This window comes from Theropithecus gelada, chromosome 14 (assembly GCF_003255815.1).
Source record: "Theropithecus gelada isolate Dixy chromosome 14, Tgel_1.0, whole genome shotgun sequence".
NCBI lineage: Eukaryota > Metazoa > Chordata > Mammalia > Primates > Cercopithecidae > Theropithecus > Theropithecus gelada.
Genome location: NC_037682.1, coordinates 37,985,987 through 38,012,232, shown reverse-complemented (window position 1 = coordinate 38,012,232; position 26,246 = coordinate 37,985,987). Strand labels below are relative to the sequence as shown.

At 35.4% G+C, this 26,246-nt stretch overlaps 1 protein-coding gene across 2 annotated transcripts in view; it reads right to left on the bottom strand.

Moving 5' to 3' along the window:
- Positions 1-2,096: 2,096 nt before the first annotated feature.
- The window catches only part of LGR4 (leucine rich repeat containing G protein-coupled receptor 4), a 108,132-nt gene continuing 83,982 nt past the window's right edge, over positions 2,097-26,246 (bottom strand). For both annotated transcript variants that reach the window (XM_025356398.1, XM_025356399.1), the window contains 14 exons: positions 21,388-21,603; positions 20,492-20,563; positions 18,332-18,400; positions 17,035-17,106; positions 16,780-16,851; positions 16,414-16,482; positions 14,829-14,900; positions 13,277-13,342; positions 12,442-12,513; positions 10,134-10,205; positions 9,713-9,838; positions 8,441-8,556; positions 7,774-7,857; positions 2,097-5,282 (listed from right to left, as the gene is read on the bottom strand). In XM_025356398.1, the coding sequence (XP_025212183.1) occupies positions 4,006-5,282; positions 7,774-7,857; positions 8,441-8,556; positions 9,713-9,838; positions 10,134-10,205; positions 12,442-12,513; positions 13,277-13,342; positions 14,829-14,900; positions 16,414-16,482; positions 16,780-16,851; positions 17,035-17,106; positions 18,332-18,400; positions 20,492-20,563; positions 21,388-21,603 (2,455 nt within the window). In that variant the 3' untranslated portion in view covers positions 2,097-4,005. The remainder of the gene's footprint in view (positions 5,283-7,773; positions 7,858-8,440; positions 8,557-9,712; positions 9,839-10,133; positions 10,206-12,441; positions 12,514-13,276; positions 13,343-14,828; positions 14,901-16,413; positions 16,483-16,779; positions 16,852-17,034; positions 17,107-18,331; positions 18,401-20,491; positions 20,564-21,387; positions 21,604-26,246) is intronic.

Here is a 26,246-nt window from a genome sequence, read left to right as displayed (position 1 = left end):
TCCCTTAAGTTCCTCATCCTTCTGTGGCGAAAAATCATCTCAGTAAATATGCTGATGTGCATTTTATATGGGATCTTAGGGTCACTCGGGAATGGGGATAAAGGTAGTAAAGGAGAGGTGGATGCTTTATTCATGCTGACAAAACTGTACATTTGTAAATAAATAGGGCTTTTGTCCAGTTCATAATGTATATTACCGGTAGAAATATCATAAATGAAAACTGACCATGGCTACCACAGCACACAAAACTCTTTAGGGACCAGAGTGATACAAAAATCTTTGACGAAATCTAGATCTGCAAAATTTAACACAGGAGAATTAGCTATGGTAGAGGTAATAGCCACCAAAGACAATTCAGAAGGCAGAGCTATAATTAATAAAATATGACTTGGTTAAATCTAAATGGAGTATTTTGTTCAAAATTTCGGTGAAAACAAAATGAAAATGGAAGAAAATTGGAGCACTCCAAATGAGTAATAAAGTTGATCAAGGAATAAAACTGACCTAATGGAGTTTTCGTTGTCGACCCTAGTTATTCAATAATGGCATTTAAAAACCTTTTATCAGAACATCTCTAGAATCAGTAACATCAAAAGGCACTGGGCTGTGTGAGGGCCTCATAAAAAGGTAAGCTTGAGAAGCTGTTTGCCAATAGATATAACCAAACATAACTGTAGTGGGAAAAAACACTAGTATGAAAGGGACCTGGAATCAGTGGTTTTCCTGGTACTTGATAGGTTTTCCATTCCTAACACTCCTCTGAAAATGGGGGAAAAAATTTACCTCACAGGGTCATATTATCTCATTAATTCTCAAAGTTTCTAAGCTCAGGATCAGACAGATACAATGAAAAATTGTGTGTAAACTCCAGAACTTCTTCACTTTAACCTCTTCGCATAGGAATCTAAATGTCATATACTTCTTTGTCCCCTTAAAATGTTTTCCTAAACAAAGTATACCCTTTTCTTGATGCACCAGGGTCATCATTATGACCAACTGTGACATTATGCACTAGCAATGCTGGAACCCCCAAGGCTATAAGGCAGAGTCAGATGGTGCTGGTGCTGGTGTTTCAACATAATTAACTCCAGCGGTCTCATTTCTTACAGTGCCTTTTCATTACTGGAGCTGAGAAGCCATAATCGAGATGGGTAGAATTATATATAAATGTACAAATGTGTAAAAGAGTGTCTCTCCCCTTAAGTTTTAGGGTAATTCACTTAGTGACATCTTTTCATACAATTGGTACTTTGACCATGGTATATTTGAGATAATTATGTTTCGCTAGCTCTGGAAACTTGTATAAGAGGGACTTTTGCTTAAATAATTCCATCACCAGTTAGCCCTGTGGCAATATATTATGCAACTGTAAAAATTTATCCGTAGACATTAGTATTTACAGATGAAACAATATGATGTCTTAAATTTGCTTCAAAATAATGCAAGGGGCGGAGGGATTGGAGGGGGTCAGTGAATAGGATGAAGATGAAACAAGGTTCACTACATGCTGCAGATAATTGTCAAAGCAGTGACAGGTATGGGGTGAAGGGTGGGGAGGTGAGGTAATTATACTACTCTACTTTCTGTTATGGAAATTTCAAGCATATATGAAGTGTAAAACAAACACACACACAAAATTATGTCCTGAATGAAGAGGCACTGGGTTCTGGTTTGGGGTCTAATTTGCTGTGACTCAGGGACTCACTTAAATTTCATTAAGCCTTTTGTTTTCTCATCTGTAAAATGAGGACTTAGTGATTGTAAATACTGAAGTATTTCTAAGCATCTGGGCAACCGACTACATTTAATATCATACAGACTTTTTAATCATTTGCTTTTTAGATAAAGATTGAATCAATGGTTTTTCTGAAATTTCATAATCTGTTTTCCATGAGTATAGTTCAGACTTAGGATAAAAGCCTTTTTCTAAATTTCAGCAAAATGTTCTTATATATTTACAAATAAATATCAAAATGGTGTTTTCTAATGGTTACTTCCAACATTTCTTCTAATACTGTCCACTTAAAAATACTTAATTTGCTTACTTTAAAACTAAATTCATTAGTATACCTTGTTTTAAATTAAGGCAAAATAGATTGCTTTCTAAAAACTTTAATAATTCAAAACACTGAGTACAATATTGTATTTCATACCATATAGCACAAAGATTAACACATTTTATATATCTGTTATTCTAGATTTTAAATGAATAAAATGAAAAATTTTCAATAACTTGAATTTTGGAAAAAACCTTTTAATTAGGAGTTTCTTACCAAGTTATGATTTAATATTTATCAGATGTGTAAATATACAAACATGATAGCAATTTTTAAAACTTGTAAATAGTTGGCCTTACAAAATTACAACACACTGTAAATAAATCCTTCCCACATTTTATACAAACTACATGATTTTGATATACAAAGATTCTGTTTTTATTACATTGACAATGTACAACAAAGACTATTTACAATGCAAAAAGTATATAAACCACAATTTAACAGTCTGCTACTGGCAGCCACTATAGTTTAGGAGGTAGCTTTAATTAAACGAAATGAACAGAAGCCACATTTCCCAACTTGTGTTCTAAAAATAATTTACATAAGATAAAAATTCATTATATGCACAGTATGTACAGTTTAATTATTAAACTGCAATCTAGCTGGATTGTTTTAGTATATTCAGAATAACTAATATGGCAGTGGGTTTGCTACCGATTTAGCACACTGTTCAAAAAACATATTGAACAATTATAACTTTAAGACTCCACACAGTAATAGGTCTAAAGCCCATAGATGGGAATCAAGTAAAATTTCTAATTTTTAAAGACACAGACCTAGCTTTATTCCTTCTTCTTCTATTTTTATTAATAACACATTATCTCGTTTAACCAGAGTTCAACCTCTGAGCTATTGAATAGGCTCTTTTGTAAAAAATAGTATGGGGAAGATGTATAGAAGTTTCCACATAATAGCACAGGTTCAAGATAATCCAGCTCACTAAGAAATAAACATAAGTACTTTGTGTCGTAATTACTCCCCGTTTCTTCTAATTAAATGCAGTATTGACCACAGTTTACTTTCTATATAATCTAAACTATTACTAGGTGACATACCAACAAATCGGAAAATATCAGTAGAGCCAATGATATTAGGAAGTATTCATTAATGAGAACGTTACATGGAGCCACCAAATCCCTCAGATACTATTAAACCCCCACATTAGTTAGTGGTTTAGCCAAATCGACTAAACCCACACAGCAATTAGTCTTTTACTTTTTTCCTAGTAGTGTAATCACAAAACACTTAAGAAAAAATTACTGATTGGACCAAAGCAATGTATAATGACTGAAAACAAATGTCCAGCTTTTTTTTTAACCTAACAGCTGTTAATATTGTTTTAAAAACATCTTCAGGTTTTAGATTTATAAACTGTTTAAACAAAATTTATGATTCTCTTATGTCAAGGATGGCAATTGAAAACATAATAAGGTAATACCTATGTATACTCTCACAGTTCTAGCTGGGACAGTCCCTTTTTTGGCCCTGCAGTAAGTTGTCCTGAGATTAATGATGAAACATTAGGTAAAATTAGCAAGATATTTTCTTCAGTTATAGAAAATCACATTTTAAAATATATTTTTTAAAAATATTAACAGCTATTCTTTATCTTGTGCTTAATTCACAAATAGGTATAAATTTGCTTCCTACAGATCAGAAAAACCTAACATTATATTGCTATACTACACCTAAGATCCTTTTCAAGTCATGCATTTGTTTCAAACAGACCATACATTGCTTGGACATTGCATTTTTCACCAATTTATAATTTAGGTACCTGTTCTTTGAAAATGACTGGTTTGAGAAATAAACTGCCACCTCTCCTTCTTCTAAGTGACACCAGGCAGTGATTATAGAAGTGCTTCCCAGATGAAAGATCAGAATAGGGTTCACTCTATAAACACTGATTTTGGTTGACGGGGGAAACAGTTACACACATAGTAGTTCAGTCTTTAACTCTTGGTAGATTGTAAGCATAGCGCACCAAAGGGAATCCTCTACTCTGGTAGAAGCAGGCTCGTCCACAGGCCTGCACCTGGTCAGAACTGTCTGAGACAAAGGAATCTTCTTCATCTGCGTAATCAGAGTGGGCCGACTGTGTGCCACAGTCGGACCAATAGCCCTCAGGTCTTTGGCAAGAAGCCACTGCCAATGCAGGACAGCTGTGTGATTTTATCAAGTGTTTGCATGATACTGGCTTTGTTAAAAGAAACGATTCGCAGCAGTCGCAAACAGTCAGGTTACCCTGCAAATGTGAGTACATGCCACAGTCGTAGTAGAAATCCTGTTCCAGACAACCACCTTGGCTACTGATGGAAACTGAAACTGATCCACTTTTCTTGGTAACACGTCGCTTCAGTAACTTCCAGTCTTCTTTAAACTTTGGGTTGAAGAAAACATACAGGACTGGATTTAGGCAAGCAGGCAATGGAAAAAATATCAGAGTAACAGACTTCATTATTTCGGGGCTGATAGAGATTGCAGTGATCAATGGTGCAAATGAAAAAAATGCCACAGGGCAGAAAAAGATGCAATTGGTGAAGATTAGCCAAGCAACATGCTTAATCATGCTAGATTGTGAGTTTTCTGAGAGGTCCTCTTTTTCCAAGTTGCAGTATAGCTTAGTGTAGATAATGGCCATTAATAAAAATGCTAGTGAGTTTAATAGCACTAAGGTTACAGTGAATCCTAATGATGGCGTTTCACCTGTAGGAAATGGCAAACAAAGGGGTGATGCAGAATATTCCCCTCTGTGGAAAAGGGGAAAACAGCCTGCTACTGTAGCACCTAGGAAAGCCAAAAGGGCAGCAACCCGGAACTGTTTGAGATGATTGCTCTTCCCATTTTTCATTACATCTTTTGCAGATAAGCTTCTTTCGACAGTTGCTAGCATTAATAAAAATATGGCACTTTCTGAGGAGAAAACTGCAAGAAACCCAGCTACTTTGCAGCCACTGCCGGTTTCCCACCACATGCCAAATTCAGCGAATCTGCCCCAGGACACAGCATCAAGAAAAGTTAGGATGCCAGTATAGATTCCCATGAATAAGTTAGACACAGAAATCAAGCCTATAAACAATTTGGACGAAGGCAGTGATGTACAAGATGCAAATGTTGTTAAAATAACAAGTAGGTTGAAAAATAATGCAACCAAGAAAATGAACCACACAGTAAGACGAATCATCCAGCTTCCCAGTAAATATTCACAGGGCTTAAAAGCACCTAAAACAAAACACAGAGAGAGAGAGAGAAACAAAAGATAACTTAGAAAACAATTTAGAAAATGATATGGCTTGATAGAAAAACTAATGATATAGACTAATTAAATCTGCTCTCTACTTGACCAAAACTGAACTGATTACGACTTCTAAGATAGTCTGGTCATGGACCAGGCTATTTTTAAAATACACTGACTTTAATTTCTTTTATTAAATATTTGATAAGGCTATAAATATTTCTTTTATATTAAATATTTGATAAACAGTGATATTTAGGTGAAATTTTTCATTTTTTCTTGCATCTAAGCTAATTTACATAGCACAATGTCTAGGGCATAAGAGGTATTTGATAAACTGAGGGTCTGGAATGAGATGGTTGATAACTTGCTACTCTTACCTTAAGAAAGCAACTTAAAATTGTATAAATTTTAACCTGTATTAATTTTCTCACTTGTGAATAATAATGCCTGTTTCATACACTTATGCAGCTTAAGTAAAATTATACACATAAGGAACTAAGCAGGATGCTGGATATACAGTTAGACTTCAATAAACATTAGCTCCCTTTTCTTCTTCTTTTCTAGCCCCAATATACTTTATAATCATGTATGTATATGGATGTATCCTCACATATTTTTAATACATTTTCTTATGGCTTTCAAAAGCAACCTGATGAAGCAGGTTAAGATAGTATAATTATCCCCATTTTTCATCCAGAGAAACTGATATTTCAAATCATTTGATTGGCCTGACAAACGCCATTCAGTAAGATAATATAGCTAGGACTATACCTCAGTGATGTTAACTATTCATACAAAGCTATGTACAATAAAATCCTACATAATACAAACTAGCATTGCAAGAACTCATTCAGTCGCTGAACTGTATGTTCCAGTAACTGACTTTCACATGTTAGTTATGACACGAATTACAACTGTTTTACTGAAAAATTAGAAAAGAGAAACAAGATTTTGACTATGAAACACAAGAAAACTATGTATTACAATTGTCTAAAAAACATGTTATATGAACTGTCATGAAAACGATATATCCAATAAAATATTTTAAATTGTTAGGATATTCACAGACCTCAAAAGCCAGTTCTGCACCATTTATCTGACTTCCAAATAACGTAAGAAACTCTTATTTTAATTTCCTTTTTACTAACCCTTCAGGAAGTGCTAAGAGAAAGCTCATTATCATCTTTATCTCTGTTATCTAAACTCATCCTTCATGGAAGGAGGGGTAGCTCATCCATCTGAGAGAACAGGAGACCTTTTGAGAACACTTTTACGGGTGAGAAAGGTTACTTCTCCAAAAAAACCTGGGAAGTAGCCTCCACCCAATCCCTGTCTTTGGAAGCCTGCTGCCTCCTCTGGTGCTAACAGAAGGATCCCAGCTCTCCTCCACTTCCAGCACTTCCAGCTTGGGCAGCAAGGACATCATGTCTGTGTGTTGCTACAACTGAGTAGGGGGAGGCAGGCCTGCATTTCATTCCATGGCAGCCCAAGGAGATGAGCTCAGACCAGCTTTCCTCCTGGCCAATCTCCAAGTTTAGATTCGGGGTGGAAGAAATAGAAATGCCTCACGTTCAAGTCCAGCTTCCCCTTTAAGAAACCTGTTCCCTTCTCATTGGATCATCAGTTCTTTATGTACATTCTCTGGCACATGAACTCCAGGGAGACAAGTAAGCAAGCTGCACCCCAACCTTTAAAAATTAATATAGACACTAACACACAATAAAATAAATTACATAAACTTAGATGATTCTTGCCAATCGCAGTCACTTATCTGGTAAACTTAGAGCTTATTCTCTACAGAAGAAAGTATTCATAAAATACATACACAGCCCTTTAAGAAGCCACGATTCTGCAGCAATCACTAGTGAATCCATAATACTTATAATTCCAAGTCATAAAATTAATGTCCAGATGATCCTATGATATTATACTAACAAAGGAATCTATTTTGTAGCACACAATTTAACTAAAATATTTAAGCCTCCCTTTTACAGTAAAATTATAACTACATCTTCTCTAGTAGATTAGGCAGACTATGACAATCATGACCAAATATGTGGTGTCAGTTTTATAACTTTCTCAAAACTACAAAGTTTAATGACGTAAATGAGGGGAAATAAGGAAAGGCAAGGCTACATTAAGCACACACATACAATCTTCACAGACTACTAACTGATAGAATTAGTCCCAGAGTTAAAGGAGCATTAAGAAAGTGCCTCTGAAATTCTAATGTGTATAACCCTCACCTGGGGGAGCTTGTTAACATACAGATTCTGATTCAGTAGGTCTGGGCCTGAGATTCTGCAAAAGATTCCTAAGCTGCTGGTTGGTACACAAAGCACAAATCAGAAGGCTTCACGGGATCCTCTAGTACCATCCCTATTACAGAAATTACATCTATACCCAGGATATTTAGATATATTTGCCTAATGTTTGTTTAACATGAGTAACTGTGAAGAAAAAGGCTGGGCATACCTGTTGAAGGTGTACAATGGATAATTATTTGACTATGTTCTTCATTTTCAACAGTACTTGTGACATTTGCTGCATCAGCAGTACCTAAACATATAACACAAAGCATGTTTAATTAAAACCTTACGCAACTCAAAAGAACCATATTTTCCTGCGATTTTCTCTGTATATAAGTGTGAGTTCTCCTTATAGAAGGTTCAGTAGCATATTGAAGATGCTGGTAGCATAGTGAATGCCATTGTTTTTTTGGTTTTGGTTTTTCTTAGAGACAAGGTCTTGCTCTGTTGCTCAGTCTGGAATGCAATGGCACAATCATAGCTCACTGCAACCTCGAACTCCTGGGCTCCGCTCAAGGGATTCTCCCACCTCAGCCTCCCAAGTAGTGGGAAATACAGGCACATGCCACTATACTCAGCTAGTTTTAAAATTTTTTATAGAGACAGAGTCTTGCTTTGTTGCCCAGGCTGGTCTCGAACTCTTAGGCTCAAATGATCCTCCCGTCTTGGCCTTCCTAAGTGCTGAAATTACAGGCATGAACCATTGCGCCTGGCCAGAGAATGCCATTTTTCTCACAGATTTCCTATTGATCATTCACAAAGGGATTATAATAACAGAAACTTTAATCAATGCCTTAAAGGAGTGTTCTGTTTTTCAAAACTCATGCACTTGCCTTTCTCCTGTGCCACACTGTGGTCCTGGAGGCTGTTATCTTCTGTGTTTAAATTTGCGTAAGAGTCACAACCCCAAAATGCACAGCACTGATAAGCATATGGTACTGATAAAGACCTGGAAAAAAAATTGTAAAATCTACACTGAATAGCAACTCCACAGATACAGTTTTGTTTTGTAAAAGTATTTTAAACTTTGAGAATCCCAGCCTAGGAGTCAGAAAGATCTGCCATGTGCTTTAGGCTGGTCATTCATCCTCTCTGGGCTTCAGTTTCCTTATCTGTGAAAACAGCTCTGATATCAGATGACACGGAGACTTTCTCCCTTTCTATAAGATCTCTCTTAACAGTTGGATGTAAATCAAACTGTTTAAAATTTAACAGCAGTACTGCAATTTAAAGTAATATCTTATGACTCCTTTTATAAACGTATTAACTATGCTCAATTTATCATATGAAACTGATAGTTTCACTTAAAATTAATGCCCCAGGTCATTTGTGAATTTATACCATTAAATACATTTACTTTGTTTAAATAAATGTAATGAAAATATTTATTTTCTTCTGCAACAATAATATTCTCTCTCTTTTTTTAGAGACAAGGTCTTGCTCTTGTCACCCAGGCTATAGTGTAATGGTGCAATCACAGCTCAGTGGAGCCTAGAACTCCCAGGCTCAAGTGATCCTCCCATTTCAGCCCCCTGAGTAGCTGGGACTACAGGCACATGCCACCACATCCAGCTAAGTTTTGTACTTTTTGTACAGACAGGGTCTCAGCATGTTGCCCAGGCTGGTCTTGAACTCCTGGCGTCAAGTGATCCGCCCACCTTGGCCTTCCCCAAAGTGCTGGGATTACAGGTGTGAGCCACCATGCTCGGCCTCATAACAATATTCTCCCTCTATTATATTTAATGTAGTCCCCCATAACTCTAAAATCTTCATGAAGTACTATAGCATTGTATCCGTTTTCTGCAGGCTCACATTTACATGGTTTCTGCCATCTTATTGCTAATGAAAAGTCCACTGTATTAAAAAACCATTCTAATAGCTCTATTATCTCTTTGAGGCTATCAAGGGCTCCAGTTCACGTTCTTAAAACCTATGGAATAATGTTCATGTTCTACTTTTTACCAAATTTGCAAAGATTGAGGTAGAAAATACCCTTAAATTATAACCTATCATTAAATCTGAGAACCACAACAAAAAACCAGGACACTCTATAATTTTGGAGCCTACCATAACTTCAACAAAAAAGAAAAATAAACAAAACACACCTGAGGTTAACAAAGTCTTTCGCTGCTAAGGCTTCTTTCAGCTTGAGGTTGCCCACAAGTTTCAGTTGATTTAGCCCATTCAGGCCTTCCGTAGGAAAGGAAGTTAATTCATTGAAACTTACATCTCTAAAATATGAATGAGACTTCAAGTTAATGCCCAAGATAGAAATCACATGAAAACATCCGTACATGTATTAACATCATAAATATTAGATCCCTAAGATGAAGTTCAAGTAGGGTGCTAAAATGATAATTCTAGCATGTATCTTGCCATTTGAGAAGATTTTACTATAAATACAGCTTAGTATTTATACAGGGAATAACTAAATAGAAAAATATTCTGATTTGACAATGTTAAAACAGATGTTTCTACAGCACTAGTTACTACTTTCATGACATTATTGCGTAATCATCTACTTACAGGTTAGTTATTGGCCCAAGTGTGGCAAAAGCTTTACTGTGAATTTCATGTATCAGGTTTCTACTCAGATCTCTGCAATTATAAGAGTAACATGTTAATCTTTCAAATAAACACTCAAAATGCCACTTAGACTATACTTTAGAATTAGAGGCAGTAACACAATATTGCTGATAAGATAACAAATATCTTCAATCTCGCCCAGCAATATTTTTTTCATGTTTATGTTGAATGCCTCTCCTTCACAACAATCTATTTCTTGGAATATGTTCCGTACAGCAGTAATTCTAGCTGGTTTCAAAACAGTTGTGAATTTTCCCACTTTATCATTCTGATACCAATTCAAAAATATAAATGATATGATAAAACCTTTGGTACTGCTAACTCAGTGAGGAAAAGCCCAGTTTCTGAAAAAGCTGAAAATAAAAACAGACTTCATATTATTTGCTTTCTCAAAGGTTATTGATAAGGCCCTGAGAGAAGACAAACAATCAATATGCAAACAAGAGCATTCCAGGAGGGCTGCAGATACCCTTCTTTTCCTAAGCAGGAAATAAACATTGCATCAACAGTAGAGCCAGCTCCGTATTCAGGAACATACTCTGAGAAATTCTGATATTATAGAATTAATAAAACAGAAATAATCTACAAACACACTTACACTGAACCTCAAAGGAAATTTAAACACTGAATAAATTCATTCCGAGACACATTTCATAGATAACAAGGAAACTCAACACACTTGGTTCCAAATTACGAAAAGACCAGCTTCTTACTGTCACTTATCAGTGTTCTAGAAGTGATGGCAACTAGGAGCCAGTCTTCTTCCCGATGACTGCCCAGGCTTCCAGAAAGTTAGTCTACAACTTGCGATGATCCAGCAACCCAACTACCAATTAAATATTTTCTAGTAGAGTGTGTGTCATATTTCTTAAAGGGGATATACTAAAAAACCATATTCAATACATGTAATTTTGCTTCACTGTCAATTTTTCAAACTTTTTCTATAATAGAAAAATGTTGTGCTGGGCAAGGTAGCTCACACCTGTAATCCAAACAACTTTGGGAGGCCAAGGTGGGTGGATCACTTGAGCCCAGGAGTTTGAGACAAGCCTGGGCAACATAGGGAGACCCCATCTCTAAAAAAAAAAAAAAAAAAAATAGCTGACATTGTGGTGTGCACCTGTAGTCCCTCAGCTATTCAGAAGGTTGAGGCAGGAGGATTGCTTGAGCTCAGGAGTTGGAGGCTGCAGTGAGCTGTCATTACACCATTGCATTCTAGCCTGAGTGACAGAGTGAGAGACCCTGTCTCAAAAAAAAAGAAAAATGTTCACTAATTTAGTGTACTATGTTTCTGCACTAAAGTTCTAGGAATATAATGAGTGGCAAGCTTTGTCTCAGTCACCTCTGTATTCCCAAGTACTTATGAGAGTACCCGGAACAAATATGTAGTCAAATACAAATGATTTTTTAAATAAGTGCTTCTGTGGCTTATGAACTCTATTTGTCATGACAGATACTCCAGTGCAAGGGTCACCAAACTTCTTCTGTAGAGGGCCAGATAGTAAATATTTTCACCTTTGTGGGTCATATACTCTCTGCTGCAACTACCCCATTCTGCTATAGTGGGGTGAGAGCAGCTTTAGACAGCACTTTAATAATAAAGACCTGGCAGTGTTCAATTAAACTTAATTGATAAGCCAGGAAGCAGACTGGATTTGGTCCACAGGCTGTAGTTGGCCTACCCTTGCCCTAATGAATTGGCAAACCTTACTATTATAACTTGAAAACAAATAAGCTATATCACTTCAGTTATACACATTACACATTTTTCTATTTGCCAATGAACAATTAGCTAAAGTAAAAAATATTGAAAGTAGATTATTTATAAAGTTGCAAGTCTAAAAATCTTGCAATACGTAAAATAATATTTTAGGAAAAGTCTAAAAATAATATTTACTGAACACAAATATTTTTTATATATATATATATATATATCTTTTTTTTTGAGGCGGAGTTTCACTCTTCTTGTCCAGGCTGGAGTGCAATGGTGCAATCTCAGCTCACTGCAACCTCTGCCTCCAGGGTTCAAGCGATTCTCCTGCCTCAGCCTCCCAAGTAACTGGGATTACCGGCATTCACCACCACACCCGGCTAATTTTTTATATTAAGTTGATAGGGTTTCACCATGTTGTTCAGGCTGAAATTAAAATTATATCTTTAAGTATATCTAGTAACATGGAAATCATAACAACATACTAACATAGTTTGGAAAAAACTTATTGTCTTTAATAATCATAGACAAACTTACAGAATCCTTAGAGATATCAGGCCTTGAAAGGTGCCTTCCTTTATTTGGTAGATCTGATTACGCTGTAAAGAACTAAAGAAAAAAAGAAGAAGAAAGAAGATGAAGATGAAGACAAAGACGAAGAAGAGAGCAGGAGGAAGAGGAAAGAGAAAAAAGTTATGTTCTATTTTGAAAAATAACATTATAACATTTCTTAGTTGAGTTTTTTCTAAGTTTAAATAACTATTATGTAACAGTGATCTTGTTGAAAGAGAACTGCCCTTTTCTCATCTATAAAATGAAAGAGATTAATTGGTATTTCATCCCATATTATACTGGGAATTAATCGGTATGCTATCTAAACTCCCCCATCAACCCCACTCAGGCATAAGAGAAGGAAGATGATGCAGGGAGAAAAGGAACAAAGACAACACAACTATGACAAATACCATAGGAATAAAGTTACAGGACTAAATAGAGTGAAAATGGGAGAATTAATGCCTCCCTCTTCCCGTCTCCCAGCCAACTTCCACCAGAACTGTCCAACACAGGATATGATGGGAACTGGCATTCATGTCTGGTTTCCCTCAATAGCTGGACAAGTTTTCATTTTCCATTTCTTTTAAAAAACACCAACTTCCCCCGCATAGTGTTTCATGGGATGCCTGATAGGTAAGTGCCTAATACATGCTGGTTGCATGAATACATCTGGTTCAATTTGACATGTTATGTATGGGAACATCTGATTACAGGAATTTCTAATTTCTTACTATTAAAGCCATCTATTAAAAATAGGAAATGCTCAACAAACTAACAATATACCACAGCAAAAGGAGTAAGTCAAAGACCAACTCACATTTCTTCCAGAGCATGGCAACCATTAAAACTTGGAAGGTCTCTTATATTGTTGTAAGACAAGTCCCTTAAAACAACGGAAATTAACAAATTTAATGCTATGTTATCAGAATATTATATTAAAAGAGTGGTACTCAGAAGCATTGAAAGCAGAGTTAAGATAACTAATAAAGAGATATGCCTGAATAAGAAAAGCAATTATTTTTTCCTAAGACTTGTCACCGTTTCAAATACCTCTGTGATACAATAAGCCTAAGACTGATGAAAGTTCAAGAATATATTTTTGAGCATAGACACTATAAAATATGTAAAAATACATTCATATAAAGTATATATATATAAAGTATATAACATAAATATATAAAATTAAATATGTAAATATAGAAAAATATAGAAAATATATAAAATTTGTTGGTAAAGCTACATTTTTTAAAATTTGTATTTATACAGTTTAAAAATTTGTATTTTTTCAATATTGTTTATCCCATAAATAACTTATATGTTCTTTTATTGAAAAGCTCTAAGAGAAATGGTATGCTTATCAACATTTTAAAAAACATTTATATTACATCAAACACCAGAACTATTTAACTTTCAGTCCCACTGCAGTTTTTCCTCAACAGTGATCATTGTGTTTAAGTTTGATACACCACTACATCACTAAATTATAGTCATGACCCACATAACAGTTTTGGTCAATGACAGACACCATATACAATGATATGGTCCCATAAGAGTATAATACCATATTTCTGCTCCAACTTTTCTATGTTTAGACATACAAATATTTACCATTGTGTTACAATTGCCTACAGTATTCAGTACAGTATTATGCTGTACAGGTTTGTAGGCTAGAAGCAACAGATTACATATAGCCCAGGTATGTAGAAGAAACCACCGAGGTTTGTGTAAGCATACTCTATGATTTTCACACAATGACAAAATTGCCCCATGATACATTTCTTAGAATGTATTCCTATTGTTAAGTGGATGTGTGACTTTACTTGCTTAATCAATCAGTCATTTATCTTGTTACTATCTCCCACCACTGAATACTTATTAACAACTTAATAACTTAATTGTTTATTCTGGTGACATTTTTACATCCTTTATTTACTTTTAGTTTATAGGTCAGCCTAAAGTTTTTAGAAAGCTACATGCTTTAGTTCATTCCTGATTGAATAAAGATTTAGGCTCTGCTTAGGTTGCAAATGACAGAGAGGAGAATATGAGGAGATATACCCCTGGACAAACTAGAATAAAGACAAAGAGTCAGGATGAGAAAAAATTAAGAAAGAACCTAGCTTGGTTTTACTTTGTTCAAATAAAGTCACAAGTATATGATATATTCATAATCCTAAAACCTAATTCAAATGCGTATTACCCACCATGGAGATGACTCAAATATCTGCTTCTTTACAGAAAGGGAACAACTAAGTAGTAATTATACCTCAAAACCACCTTATGGAAAGTAGATCGTTAAAAATAAAACTGAACATGTGTGAATATATAAACAAAAGGTATGAGGGGAACGGAAGAAGAATCCAACTTACAAAGTCCTAAGCATCTTTTGTTCTTGACACAAATTATTAGGTATGCTGCTTATCTTTGTACCTGTCAAAGTCCTGTGGAAAAACATTATTCATGTAATAATTCAACTCAAGAATAGTAAGCAAAATTTATTTCCATATAGAAAAATGATAGAAAAAAAGTGCTCACATATTTACATATGGACTAGATTCTATACATCCCATGGCCTAATTATTCCATAAAGTTAGACATGCAGGAAGGTGAACTGAACCCCAATGTGATATCATGTCCACAGGAACTCAAAAACACTTGTGACATTAGATGCTGATATTGTCCAGATGACAGGCTTGATTCTCCACATGGACCAGGAGGAAAACACTAATCTACAGTCACACAGTCTGATCACAGTTAATTGCAAGTTGTCACCTTCTTACACCCAAGACCTTTGAAACCAACTTGCATTCTGCCCCCAAACCTTGTTTCTGTCTTGTCTTTCAGTCAACCTGGGTCAGCATTTACAAATGTTCTCTTACTCCCCTCCCTTCTCTAGTCTATCACCAGTTCCTGTTATTTTTTCCTCTGTTGTGTTTCTAGCATCTAATTCTTTCAGAAAAAGAGTGAAGTGAGGCAGAGAGGGATGGAGGAATCTCAGACAGACCACACTATTGTCCTGGTGCAAATCCAGTGATGGATTAAAGATCTGGAGCTCTCATAATTCAGTGTGTTCATCTGGTCAGGCAGACTATTCCCACGGCTGCCTCACTGTTCTCCCCATCTCTAGTCTCTTTCTCCTTACCCTCCTCACATTACCTGCTCAAACATTCTCAACATCTCCAACTGCCTTAAGAGTCAAGTTTAAACTCCTTACCTCAGTGCTTCCCAAGTTCTTTTTTAAAAAAATCTTGTCACATGTGACCACTGTAACATTTAAATGGCACGCTGAAGTAAGACTCCTGTGGCTAGAGGCCCTAACTGCCTCAGGCCCCACCTGACTGTCTGAAGGGCTGAGGTCATCAAGATCTTAAGTGCACCTGTAAACCCATGCACAGACCACTCACTGGGAAACTGCCACAACCAAATGTCCAATGTTCAAGGCCTGTCATTTTAAAGTCTAATCACAAACAATTCTCCGATGTCTCCATACCACCCCCATCCTATTATAAACATGTAATTCTAGCTATATTTGCTCATCTATATGCCATCTCTGAGAATACTTTTGGTATTTCCAGTTTTACTAATCCTGCCTTAAATAAAAGAGTCAGCTCTAGGAAACCTGACAGTATTCAAACATTCCACCTCCTTCGTGAAACCTTCTGTGATAGTCTACATCGATTGCTCCCACTTCTAAATTCTGAAAGCACTGCTTCTAATTTGCCACTTTGTTGCTGCTTTGTATTTTCTGTGAACTTCTCAGATCTTATCCACATAATCAGCTCTACTCTGTCTAAGCTCACTGACCCCAAACCCAATATATTCTTTTCCATGCATGAAATGTACAAAGGGAAACTGAAGGAATCAACATAAACTGTCACTAACAGACCCTGGCACCCTGCTAGCAGTCCAGTAGTGTTACCTTTATACAAGCCCTCTTCAAAGGGCCATACTTACAGACTTTCCAGGTGGGCGGTTCCTGTAAGATTGGGGAACTGCTGCACCATGCTTGCACCACGAATGACTCTTTAAGAAATTGAGAAAGACAAAGTAATTTTAATTTTTTTCATATTTTATCTTTTAAACAGTTTAAAATTACAGTGCAACTATAACTAAAAATAAAACTAGTTTCATCTCTTGAATGTACTTGAAAGTGTGATAATGTGGCCAAGTGTTCACAAAAATAAGAACCATTATAAATTCTGCCCAAGGGAGAAAAAAATTTTAAAGATTTTGTTTTCTGGAGTTCCAGTAACAAATTATTGTTTTCCACTAAAACAACTGTATAAATATCCAGGTTTGTTTTTAAATTCACATACTTACAGGGAATGAAGATCAGATAAATTGTGAAATGCTGAGTTCCCCACGTAAGATAGAGGATTATCATACAAATGTCTGTGAAAATACCCAAAAAAAGTAACATGTTCATATGTTCACAAGCAATCTAATATTAAATCTATGTTCACAATGTACATATATCTAAAAGTCTGAATTTTCATTCTTTATCTGGATGTTTGGCATTGTAAAGACATAGCTTCACATAATTATACGTTAAAAGAAACTTTCAAAAATACTTACATAGTTCTTAAGAGTGGGTTACCATCAAATGCTCCATCAGGGATAACAGAAATAGAATTACTATGAAATCCTCTAGAAAGATAGGAGAAAAGTATTTTGAAATGCATTAGCCTCTTGTGAAATAAAATCCAAGTATCTACTGCAGTTCAGCATTATATAAAATACAACTGATAATGACTACATGAAAATTTTCAAAAACATAGGAAATCTCAAATTTTAATTTTATCTAATCTTTTTCAGTATCATACCTAATTCTTTTTTAACCCACTGCTTAGCCTGGTATCTATCAGATCCCTCATATGCATTTTTATCTGTTGCTTCATCATAGAAAAAAGCTTTAGACCATGAGAAACAGGTGTTCTAACCTCCAAATCTCTCTCACTGTAGCCTGTATTTAGTCTCTTGGCAATGCATCTTAGAATGTTAACCATTAACTAGCTCATGACACACAGTCCCTGTTGTGCCATAAACAGTCACTATCTCTACCCATGACAAACCCAACGTCCAAAATGTTCCCTCAGGCTGGGCACAGTGACTCATGCCTGTAATCCCAGCACTCTGAGGGGATCACTTGAGCCCAGGAGTTTGAGACCAGCCTGGGCAACATGATGAAATCCTATCTCTAGAAAAAATTTAAAAATTAGCTGGGCGTGGTGGTGCATGCCTGCAGTCCCAGCTATCCAGGAAGCTAAGGTGGGAGGATCACCTGAGCCTGGGAGGTCAAGGCTGCAGTGAGCTGTGATCACGCCACTGCACCGTGGCACCCCAGCCTAGGCGACAGAGTGAGACCCTGTCTCAAAACAAACAAACAAACAAAAAGAAAGAAATAAAAACAAAAATGCTCCCTCATTCCTGTGTTTAAATATTTTTATTCTTTCAAGTTCAGTCAAACTCCTTCCCTTTGGTGATGCTTTCTGCAGTAACTCCAAGCTTCAATTAGGTATTCTTCTGGAATGATTTATTTATCCTATTCATTCAGCATTTATTTCTACCTAGAAACAGCTATCTGTCTTAACATGATCAGTTTCCCCAGTGAGACTAAGACTACAAGCTCCTTAAAGGCAGACACTGTATATCAGGCCTTCTTGTTTTACCAGCATCTAACCCTATACAGCAATCTATACTCAAAATTGTCTGTGCCATCGAACACAATCCAATTGTATGATTATTTGTGTGTTTGTGTGCATGTATTACAATTATATGCAATGGACCAAGATGTGCTAAAATCTCATTGTCGGAACATTAAATGGTGAGTTTCAGGGATATGAAGACATAAAGAGAATGAAGCAATACTCACAGCTCTTTTAGGCTAGGAAGGGCTTTAATAGCCTGAGGAAATTCCCCCAAGTTATTATAATTCAAGTCTCTAGAAAAAAAAATGGGTGAAAATATATCAAAATATTAAATAGTGGTCATAATTCATAAGGCATTTTGTTACAGATATATATTTTTTAATCACATCCTCTGTATGGTAATCTTTCTTTACCAACCATATCATCATTCAAAACCAAAACCATGTAGAAGTTTAACTGAATTTACACCTTTTCTTACAATACTGAACAGAGATAAATCATTCTTCTTCCATGATGTTTTTAGGTCAACAAACTTAGAAGTTCAAAGAATTTTCAGAATCATGTATTACTGATGCATTAAATACATAAATCATCTGAATGGTATTTCTCTGAAAATTCATTATAGAAAATAATTCATTGAATATCCATTTGTAAATGACAGCATGAAACTGAGGTTTCCATTTGGAGTTCACATTGGCTTCCTGAAATTCTGGTATAAGAGCAGCTGATCTCAGTTCCACCATCAGCATGATGACCTGAGATAAGAATAATCAGAAGGAGGCTAGGCGCAGGGGCTCACGCCTGTAATCCCAACACTTTGGGAGGCTGAGGCGGGCAGATCATGAGGTCAAGAAATTGAGACCATCCTGGCCAACATGGTGAAACCCCGTCTCTACTAAAAATACCAAAATTAGCAGGGCATGGCGGCACATGCCTGTAGTCCCAGCTACTCAGGAAGCTGAGACAGAGAATCTCTTGAACCTGGGAGGCAGAGGTTGCAATAAGCCGAGATCATGCCACTGCACTGTAGCCTGGTGACAGAGCAAGACTCCCTCTCAAAAAAAAGAAAAAAAGAATAATCAGAACGACAAGGGTAGATTCACACAACTGTTGTCCTCATATAGGTTATGAATTATTGGGAATTTTATATTAGTTAGGGGACAGATAAGCCATAGTGATCTGCACTAAAAAAGTCTTAGTTCTGAGAATGTTTAAAGTTTAATTTCTTTTAACATAAAGAGCACATTGGCATATGATTAGCATGATTGACTTCAGAATGAAAGTAAAATTTAAAAAGCTCAGCTCCTTTGAGACCTATTTTGTTTTCCTTTTCCTTTTTGTAACATAGAAGAAAAAAATGGCAAATGAAAATTTAACTGGGAAGAGGTTTAATTTTAACATAATTGAAATAGTGTACACAGCCTAGGATTAGGAAACCTCTTCAATCTTTTATTTATAACACTGAAACTCACACACTTAGCAAAGGAGATCTGAGTTTGGAACTACCTTCTACAAGATTTTCAACTTTCATATATCCATTGAAGTTTCCTATCCTCTAATTTAGATAGGAAAGTGAATTAATAGAGTCCTAAAAGGTTTTAAGACTTCTCATTAATTGACAGTTAACCAGAAAATTCATCAAATAAAATACTACAAACCCTGAGCATTCCAATCAGGTTTTACTCACCCATGTAATTGAGACCTTCTCTGAATCATTTACTCATCACAACAGCAAACATTACATTATCTTTGAATAAAGGCAATAAAGGCAACTAATATAGGCTAAAAGAACAAAAATAAAGATCCTTCTCTCAATTATACACAGCTGCACAATGCCTTTTACTTATATAGTGGTGCAATGTACAGTTGAAACAGCCAGAGGTCTCAAACACTTTAGCTAGTGGAAACAACAACAAAAGTATCACAGCAAAATATAAAATCTTCGTTTGTTACATGTAAAAGCAGATATAGTATTCAAACCCAGTGTTAACAATTAGAAGGCAACTGAGGTCATGGAAAAAAACAAAACTATCCAGAATTCATTTTAGAAATTTCTAACTTCCAAAACTGTCATACATTTAACAAAACCAACATTTCTGGAAAGGTATACATCTTTGTAGATTGAGCTGTTTTGAATGTGTAGATTGAGCTGTTTTGAATCTGTATTCTTTGGGGGGAAATATGCAATTCATCCTTTGCCATTTTTAGCCATGGACTTAGATTAGTATTCATAATTGGGTTATTTGATAGCAAGAATTTAGTCAAGTATCAAAGTGAATAAGAAGCTGAACTGAAGGCCAATATTTTTTTCTTTTTCTGTAATGAAGTACAAAACTGCACTTTCAATATCACAATGCAGTTGCCTAAAATATGAATATACTTACAAGGTCTCCAGGTTATCTAGTCCATCAAAACAGTGTTGACTTAGGCTTTTAATTTTATTGTTATGAAGATGCCTATGGAGGAAAAAAAAGCATAAAATGACTTTTCAATTTCCCATTGGCAACTATTATCATTGTTTTATATGTCTGAATTGGTGTGTAAAGGAATGATGTAGCTAAACATATCAACAGTTGACCACAGAAAACAAGTGGCATTGGGTAGTTATCTCTTGCTATGTACACTGCACAGACTCACTAAACATAGAATACCCCATGGAAAGAGAAAGTATCTCTAATGGAAATATGGTATGTACATGGAAGATTATTTAATATTTACTCATCAAAATAAAGTTTTGATTAGCTCTTAATTATATGAAGCAAAATTTGATGAGCTGTCCTACTGAGGACATGAGGGTAACAGTGTGGAGGAAGTGTAGTTCACACCAGTGAGATCTCTAACAGATTTTAAAAGAAGTGCTACTTTGTTATGTCTTGGAAGATTAAAAAAGCACTGCATCCCATACTCTCTGAACAAGTGGAAAACACGAAACATCCCTGGGACTAACTTCTATGGCCACCTTGAAATGATTTCCCTTCTTTTAACATTGAATACGCTGCTGGGACACAAGTAAAAGCTATATGAATGTGTGCTGAATGACCTAATTTATTCTCATGATTACAACTGGTCATTTATCTTAGGGAGATTGAACAATTATCACCAGCTATTAATTTTTTTAATTCTCCCATTCTGTTTAGTCTTGTACAAAAGCAGCTCCCTCAAGCACTAACTATTCAGGAGCATATTCAGCGAGGTGCTTTGATAATAATCTGTCAGAAGAAGCCTGTTTTTGCACCCCAATTAACACAAATATATGGAATTAAAAGGGTTAGATACTTACAGAACTACCAGGCTTGAAAGGTTGGTAAATGCAAAGTCAGGGATGCTTGAGATCTTGTTGAGAGCCAGGGTCAGCGCCTGTAGGGTGGGCAGATTGCTGAGGGGGCGCACGGGCACCTCTGTCAAGCTGTTGTCATCCAGCCACAGATGCCGTAACTGAACAAGTCCTTCAAAACTGTCCTCGGGGACTGAGGTAATATGGTTGGCATCTAAACGCCTAACAGAAACAGAAACAACCATGTTCAGTAACAAATTCTAGTGAAATGAGTCAGTCCAAGTCTCACAACTCAAAGCTTTCAAAACAAAAAGGACTTATAAAAATGATCATCTGTAATTTTACTGGAAGTCCTCATAAAATCTAATAACTTTTTCATGATCAGTATTGTATATGAAAGTCAGTTCTTTCTCTTCCTTCGTAAGAATGGCATGTATCCAAATCTATATTCTTCAACTATCTTTGGCTAAGAAGTAACTTTATAGCAGAAAGATATATTAAAAAAAAACAAAAACTTGCAAAGTTCTTATTGAAATTATGTTTTAGAGCATAATTATCAGATATACAAAAAAAAAAGAAGAAACTAAGCTGACCAAATAAGCTACTTTACTTCCAATGTTACATTAAAACTACTATTAGACATTAAATTTAGTTGCTACTCTGATTCTATACCAAAGGGAAATATTAGAAAATACTTAAAATTTTTGTATAGCAATAAAGAATCTAAATAGATTTTCAATCATCCTTATTACCTCTAGGCAAGTTAAAAATGTAAGTGCCATGTACAGGCAAAGCAACTTTTTCCTCTTCTCTTAGCAGTTAAGTGCTTTTGAAAAATCAGTGTGCTAAAATTAACAGTTATTAAGAAAAGGTCAAATTATCTGTTGGAAAAATCAAGCAGCTCCTCAAATCAATGTTACTGTGGCTTAAAAGCTTCTTCAATTTTTCCAAAAATTTTGGAATTAAGAACACCTTACTAATAGGATTACTAATATTTAAAATTAAGTCCCCATCTGAAAATGAGGAAACTAAGTCCTACGTATTATTGTTGGCACAACGAGATGTAATTGTTGGAATAATTGCTTTTCAACACAAAGACAATCTGCTATTAATATGATGATGGACACTATGCCAGGCAAATCACAGCTTTCCTCACAAATCCCTTGTTGATGCATCTTCATTACTTATATTCATGCCTCACAGCCTTGAACCTCTTTGTGAAAATTACAGAACACACACACACAAAAACACTGGTTAAAAATTCAAAATGACAGCATCTTTTTAAAGAAATAGTTTGACAACTTTCAAGTTGAGGAAATTCTGAGTTTTAGAGTGGTTTTTGTGCCTCCTGTTTCCTTATGCTGTTCCAACTTCAGTTCCTGCCATAATTGTCCGTTTCCACCACAGTCAAGTTCTGGGCCCCTGGTCCCAATTAACTGCTCCCAGCCCCAGATGCATTTTCCCTTCCTAATGACGGAATAGCATGGGTTAAAGACTGTTGGTCCTGGTGAGGATCTGATGAAAGCTTTCTTTCTAATAGTCAAGATATCTGAAAGAACACTTGAAAAGGGAGAGCTTAGGACACTGAGCAGCTGCCTTAAGAATCTATCTAGAAACACACATTTTTAGACTTGTTTATTTTTTGGACTTTCTAGAACTTGCCCTGAGACAGGTAACTTTTACATAACAGACTGGCAAAGTATTGGCTACAGAGTGGCAAAGTACTGCCTACAGAGCTGTTTAGGAGATTTGCTTTAACGAGCAGATAGGAATGTGTTCAAACGTGTGCACGCGTGCACGCGCATACACACACACACACACACCCCTTGTGGAACTTTTCCATTCTTAGGAAGAAAAAGATTTAAACACATAATCATACAATTAAGCATATTATATAAATAAATAATTAATGTAGCTAAATTATACTTGTACATAACTTAATTACCTGCAGTTCACTCAACACAGTTAAATTGAGCATCCTGTTAGGTACAAAGGATAAGATAGTGAACACAACAGGCATGAGGCCTGTCCTCAAGAGACTGACATTCCAGTGGCGGAGGTGACATACAACATAATAAACAAGTCACAAAATGGTAACGAAGTTCTTTAAAAAGTACCTCTGAAGTAGATAAACAGGGCACTGAGGTTACAGACTGATGGACTCTGAGGAGGAGGGTAGTTACTCAAGAAAAGTATTTCTAAGAAGGTGACATTTAAAGTGAGACCTAAAGAAAAAGCAAGAATGAGTCAAAGTAGGAGCTGGGCAAGGAGTGTTTTAGGCAAAGGAAAGAGCCAAGGCAGAGACCCAATAGCAGAATGGTTGCTGGTATGATCCAGCAACTCCCCGAAGGTATGAGTGATTAAAACACAGGAGGAAGGGAGTAGAGGGACCAGGGAGATACAGCTGTAGATGCAAACAGGGTCCACATTCCATATGTCCCTATAGGCCAGGTAAGGGGTTTGGGTTGTATTTTCGTTACAATTTGAAGTTCCTTAGTGTTACTGCAGTTGAAAAGTTTAAATTGTTTATTTTATCATATTGATGATATATATTCCTATTCAATAAAACAGTATGTAATGCACCTCCAAATACCTACAATGCCTCTACTGATTCAGAAAATAGTATAATAAGGAAAGCTGTCAGTGCCTTTTTAATATAAATTCAGTACTGTATAGAACCTTTAAACTCTTGTGAATTCTGTGTCATCAAGGAAAAAAGATGGCCTTAACTTACTGCTAGAAAACTAGATGAGTTTTGAGCTCAGACAGTAATAAAACTATCTTCTATGCAAAATAGCATAGGTACAACAATAAAATAGCCTAATACAACAATAAAAGCACGGACACAATTTCCTCTGTACTAAAAATTTCCAAAAATTGTGAAGTCACACATAAGTAGAGATTAAAAAGAACTATGGAAAAATGAAACTCTTAAATAAGAGGTTAAAGGAGAAAAACAATTTGTGGTGACTCACATGGTTAATCCTTACCCCTCAATTCACATGTAGGTGTGGTGAGGCACCCATAAAAGTGAAGAGTCTGTACTTATACTGAGACCAGTGCTTCAGAGCACTGTCTCAGTGTGGCTTTGTAGCAATGATCTATGCTATTAGTATTCATCCTAACTAACAGATGAAGAAAATACTATAATTCTTTAAGCAGATGCTGAAAAGCATCAGCTATCTCCCAAAATGGAAAGAATATGAAGGTTTATTCAAGGTATTTTTCTATTTAAACTCCATGTGGTAAGAGATAAACTATTGCTTTGTTTAGCTTTCTTGTTTAACAGTGAATAACATATTTATTCGCTCAATTTCTTTGTTATTTTTGTCTGGAAAACATGTTTCTATTTTCTATTCTCAAAAGCCAATTTTACAATTGACTGAGACTCATGTATTTTTAAATTTCTTGTCTAAACAAACTACAGTAACAAAATAATATTAAATGCAGATATTTAACTGCTGAAAGTCTTTGTTATCAATAAACACCTGTGTAATCAAAAGATCTCCTTTCTCTCTATTCTAACTTACCAATAATGTAAGTATTATAAACATATTTTAAAACTGAGAAAAACCTAGGAAATTTAATCTTTGAGATATTTTAATAGTCAATAAAAATGTAATCTGATGTTAAAAAATTTCTAGAGGAGATAATTATGACATGTCATTTTAATATTCTGCTGAGGTAATGCTTTAGTCATTTTAGTTTTATGGGAGGGAATTATGCTACCTTTTTATTAGTATCAACAATTGGCTTTCAGATTTTATAGTCATTATCAAACATACACTTGCATCAAACCACTTCTGATCAATTTCAATCCCTAATGAACTTTGCTTCTTTTAAGCACTATTCAAAACCACAATGAAATCTTTCATGTAATTCAGATCTGAAGAACAGATTTTCAAAATGACTCAAGTGCTGATAAGACTGTTTTACACCATGAGAGAACTTCAACTGTATCTAACTTCACCACTGCACCCACTCTACTAACAAACGCATGAACATTTCCTTCTTAAAGAAAACAGGCCTGACACATAGCAGATCCTTGTGTTTCTGATATATATGAAAACATCTCAATGCCTTTAAAAAAAGTTTGTTTTATCTCCACTCCATACACTCATCCCAATTTTGGAGATAATTTAAACTAAGCAACTTGCTCCATGAATGATAATCACAGTATGCTTTTTTAAAACATGAAAGAGAAACCTATGATTTCTGTGAAAAACACCACTTTAAATCATCTACATTACCAATAAATGTCTCATGTACTTTAATGTACTTATTGACCACAAATTAGAGAGAATATTTGCATGTTTTCTTGGTAATTTTTCTGTTCTACAGTTGAAAGTAAGATTTTAGTCTTCTCTTTATTACCCTTTAAACTAGACAAAATAATTGAGTATTTTGATTATTAGATCTTACAAAATGACAATTCAATATGAAAGTCTTGAAGTAAAATACATTCTTAAGAAGCAAAAGAAAATATAACTATTTAAAATGTCTGATGAATTCAGGTCCAAGAGAGGTTAGATGACTTGCCCTGTGTACATCCATCCGAGGTGAGAGAGTGTGTGAAGTCAGCAAGTAACATTTCTATAAGGGAACTCATTCCCATGGATTCATTTTAAGCATCTACCTAGAACCCACTCAATTAGCTGAGGTGAAAAACAAATCCTTATATTCCATAACTTACCATTTTAGTGAAGGGAGCTACTTAATACAGACCACCTTAAATTAAACTTCCATTTAAACTAAGAATTAAATGGCCAACACTGTGGATATTCCTTGTTTATGGGTTAGATACAGTTTAAAGTTTAACTTTACAGCATATATTTTTATTTTCACATTCATTGCTCATTAACTAC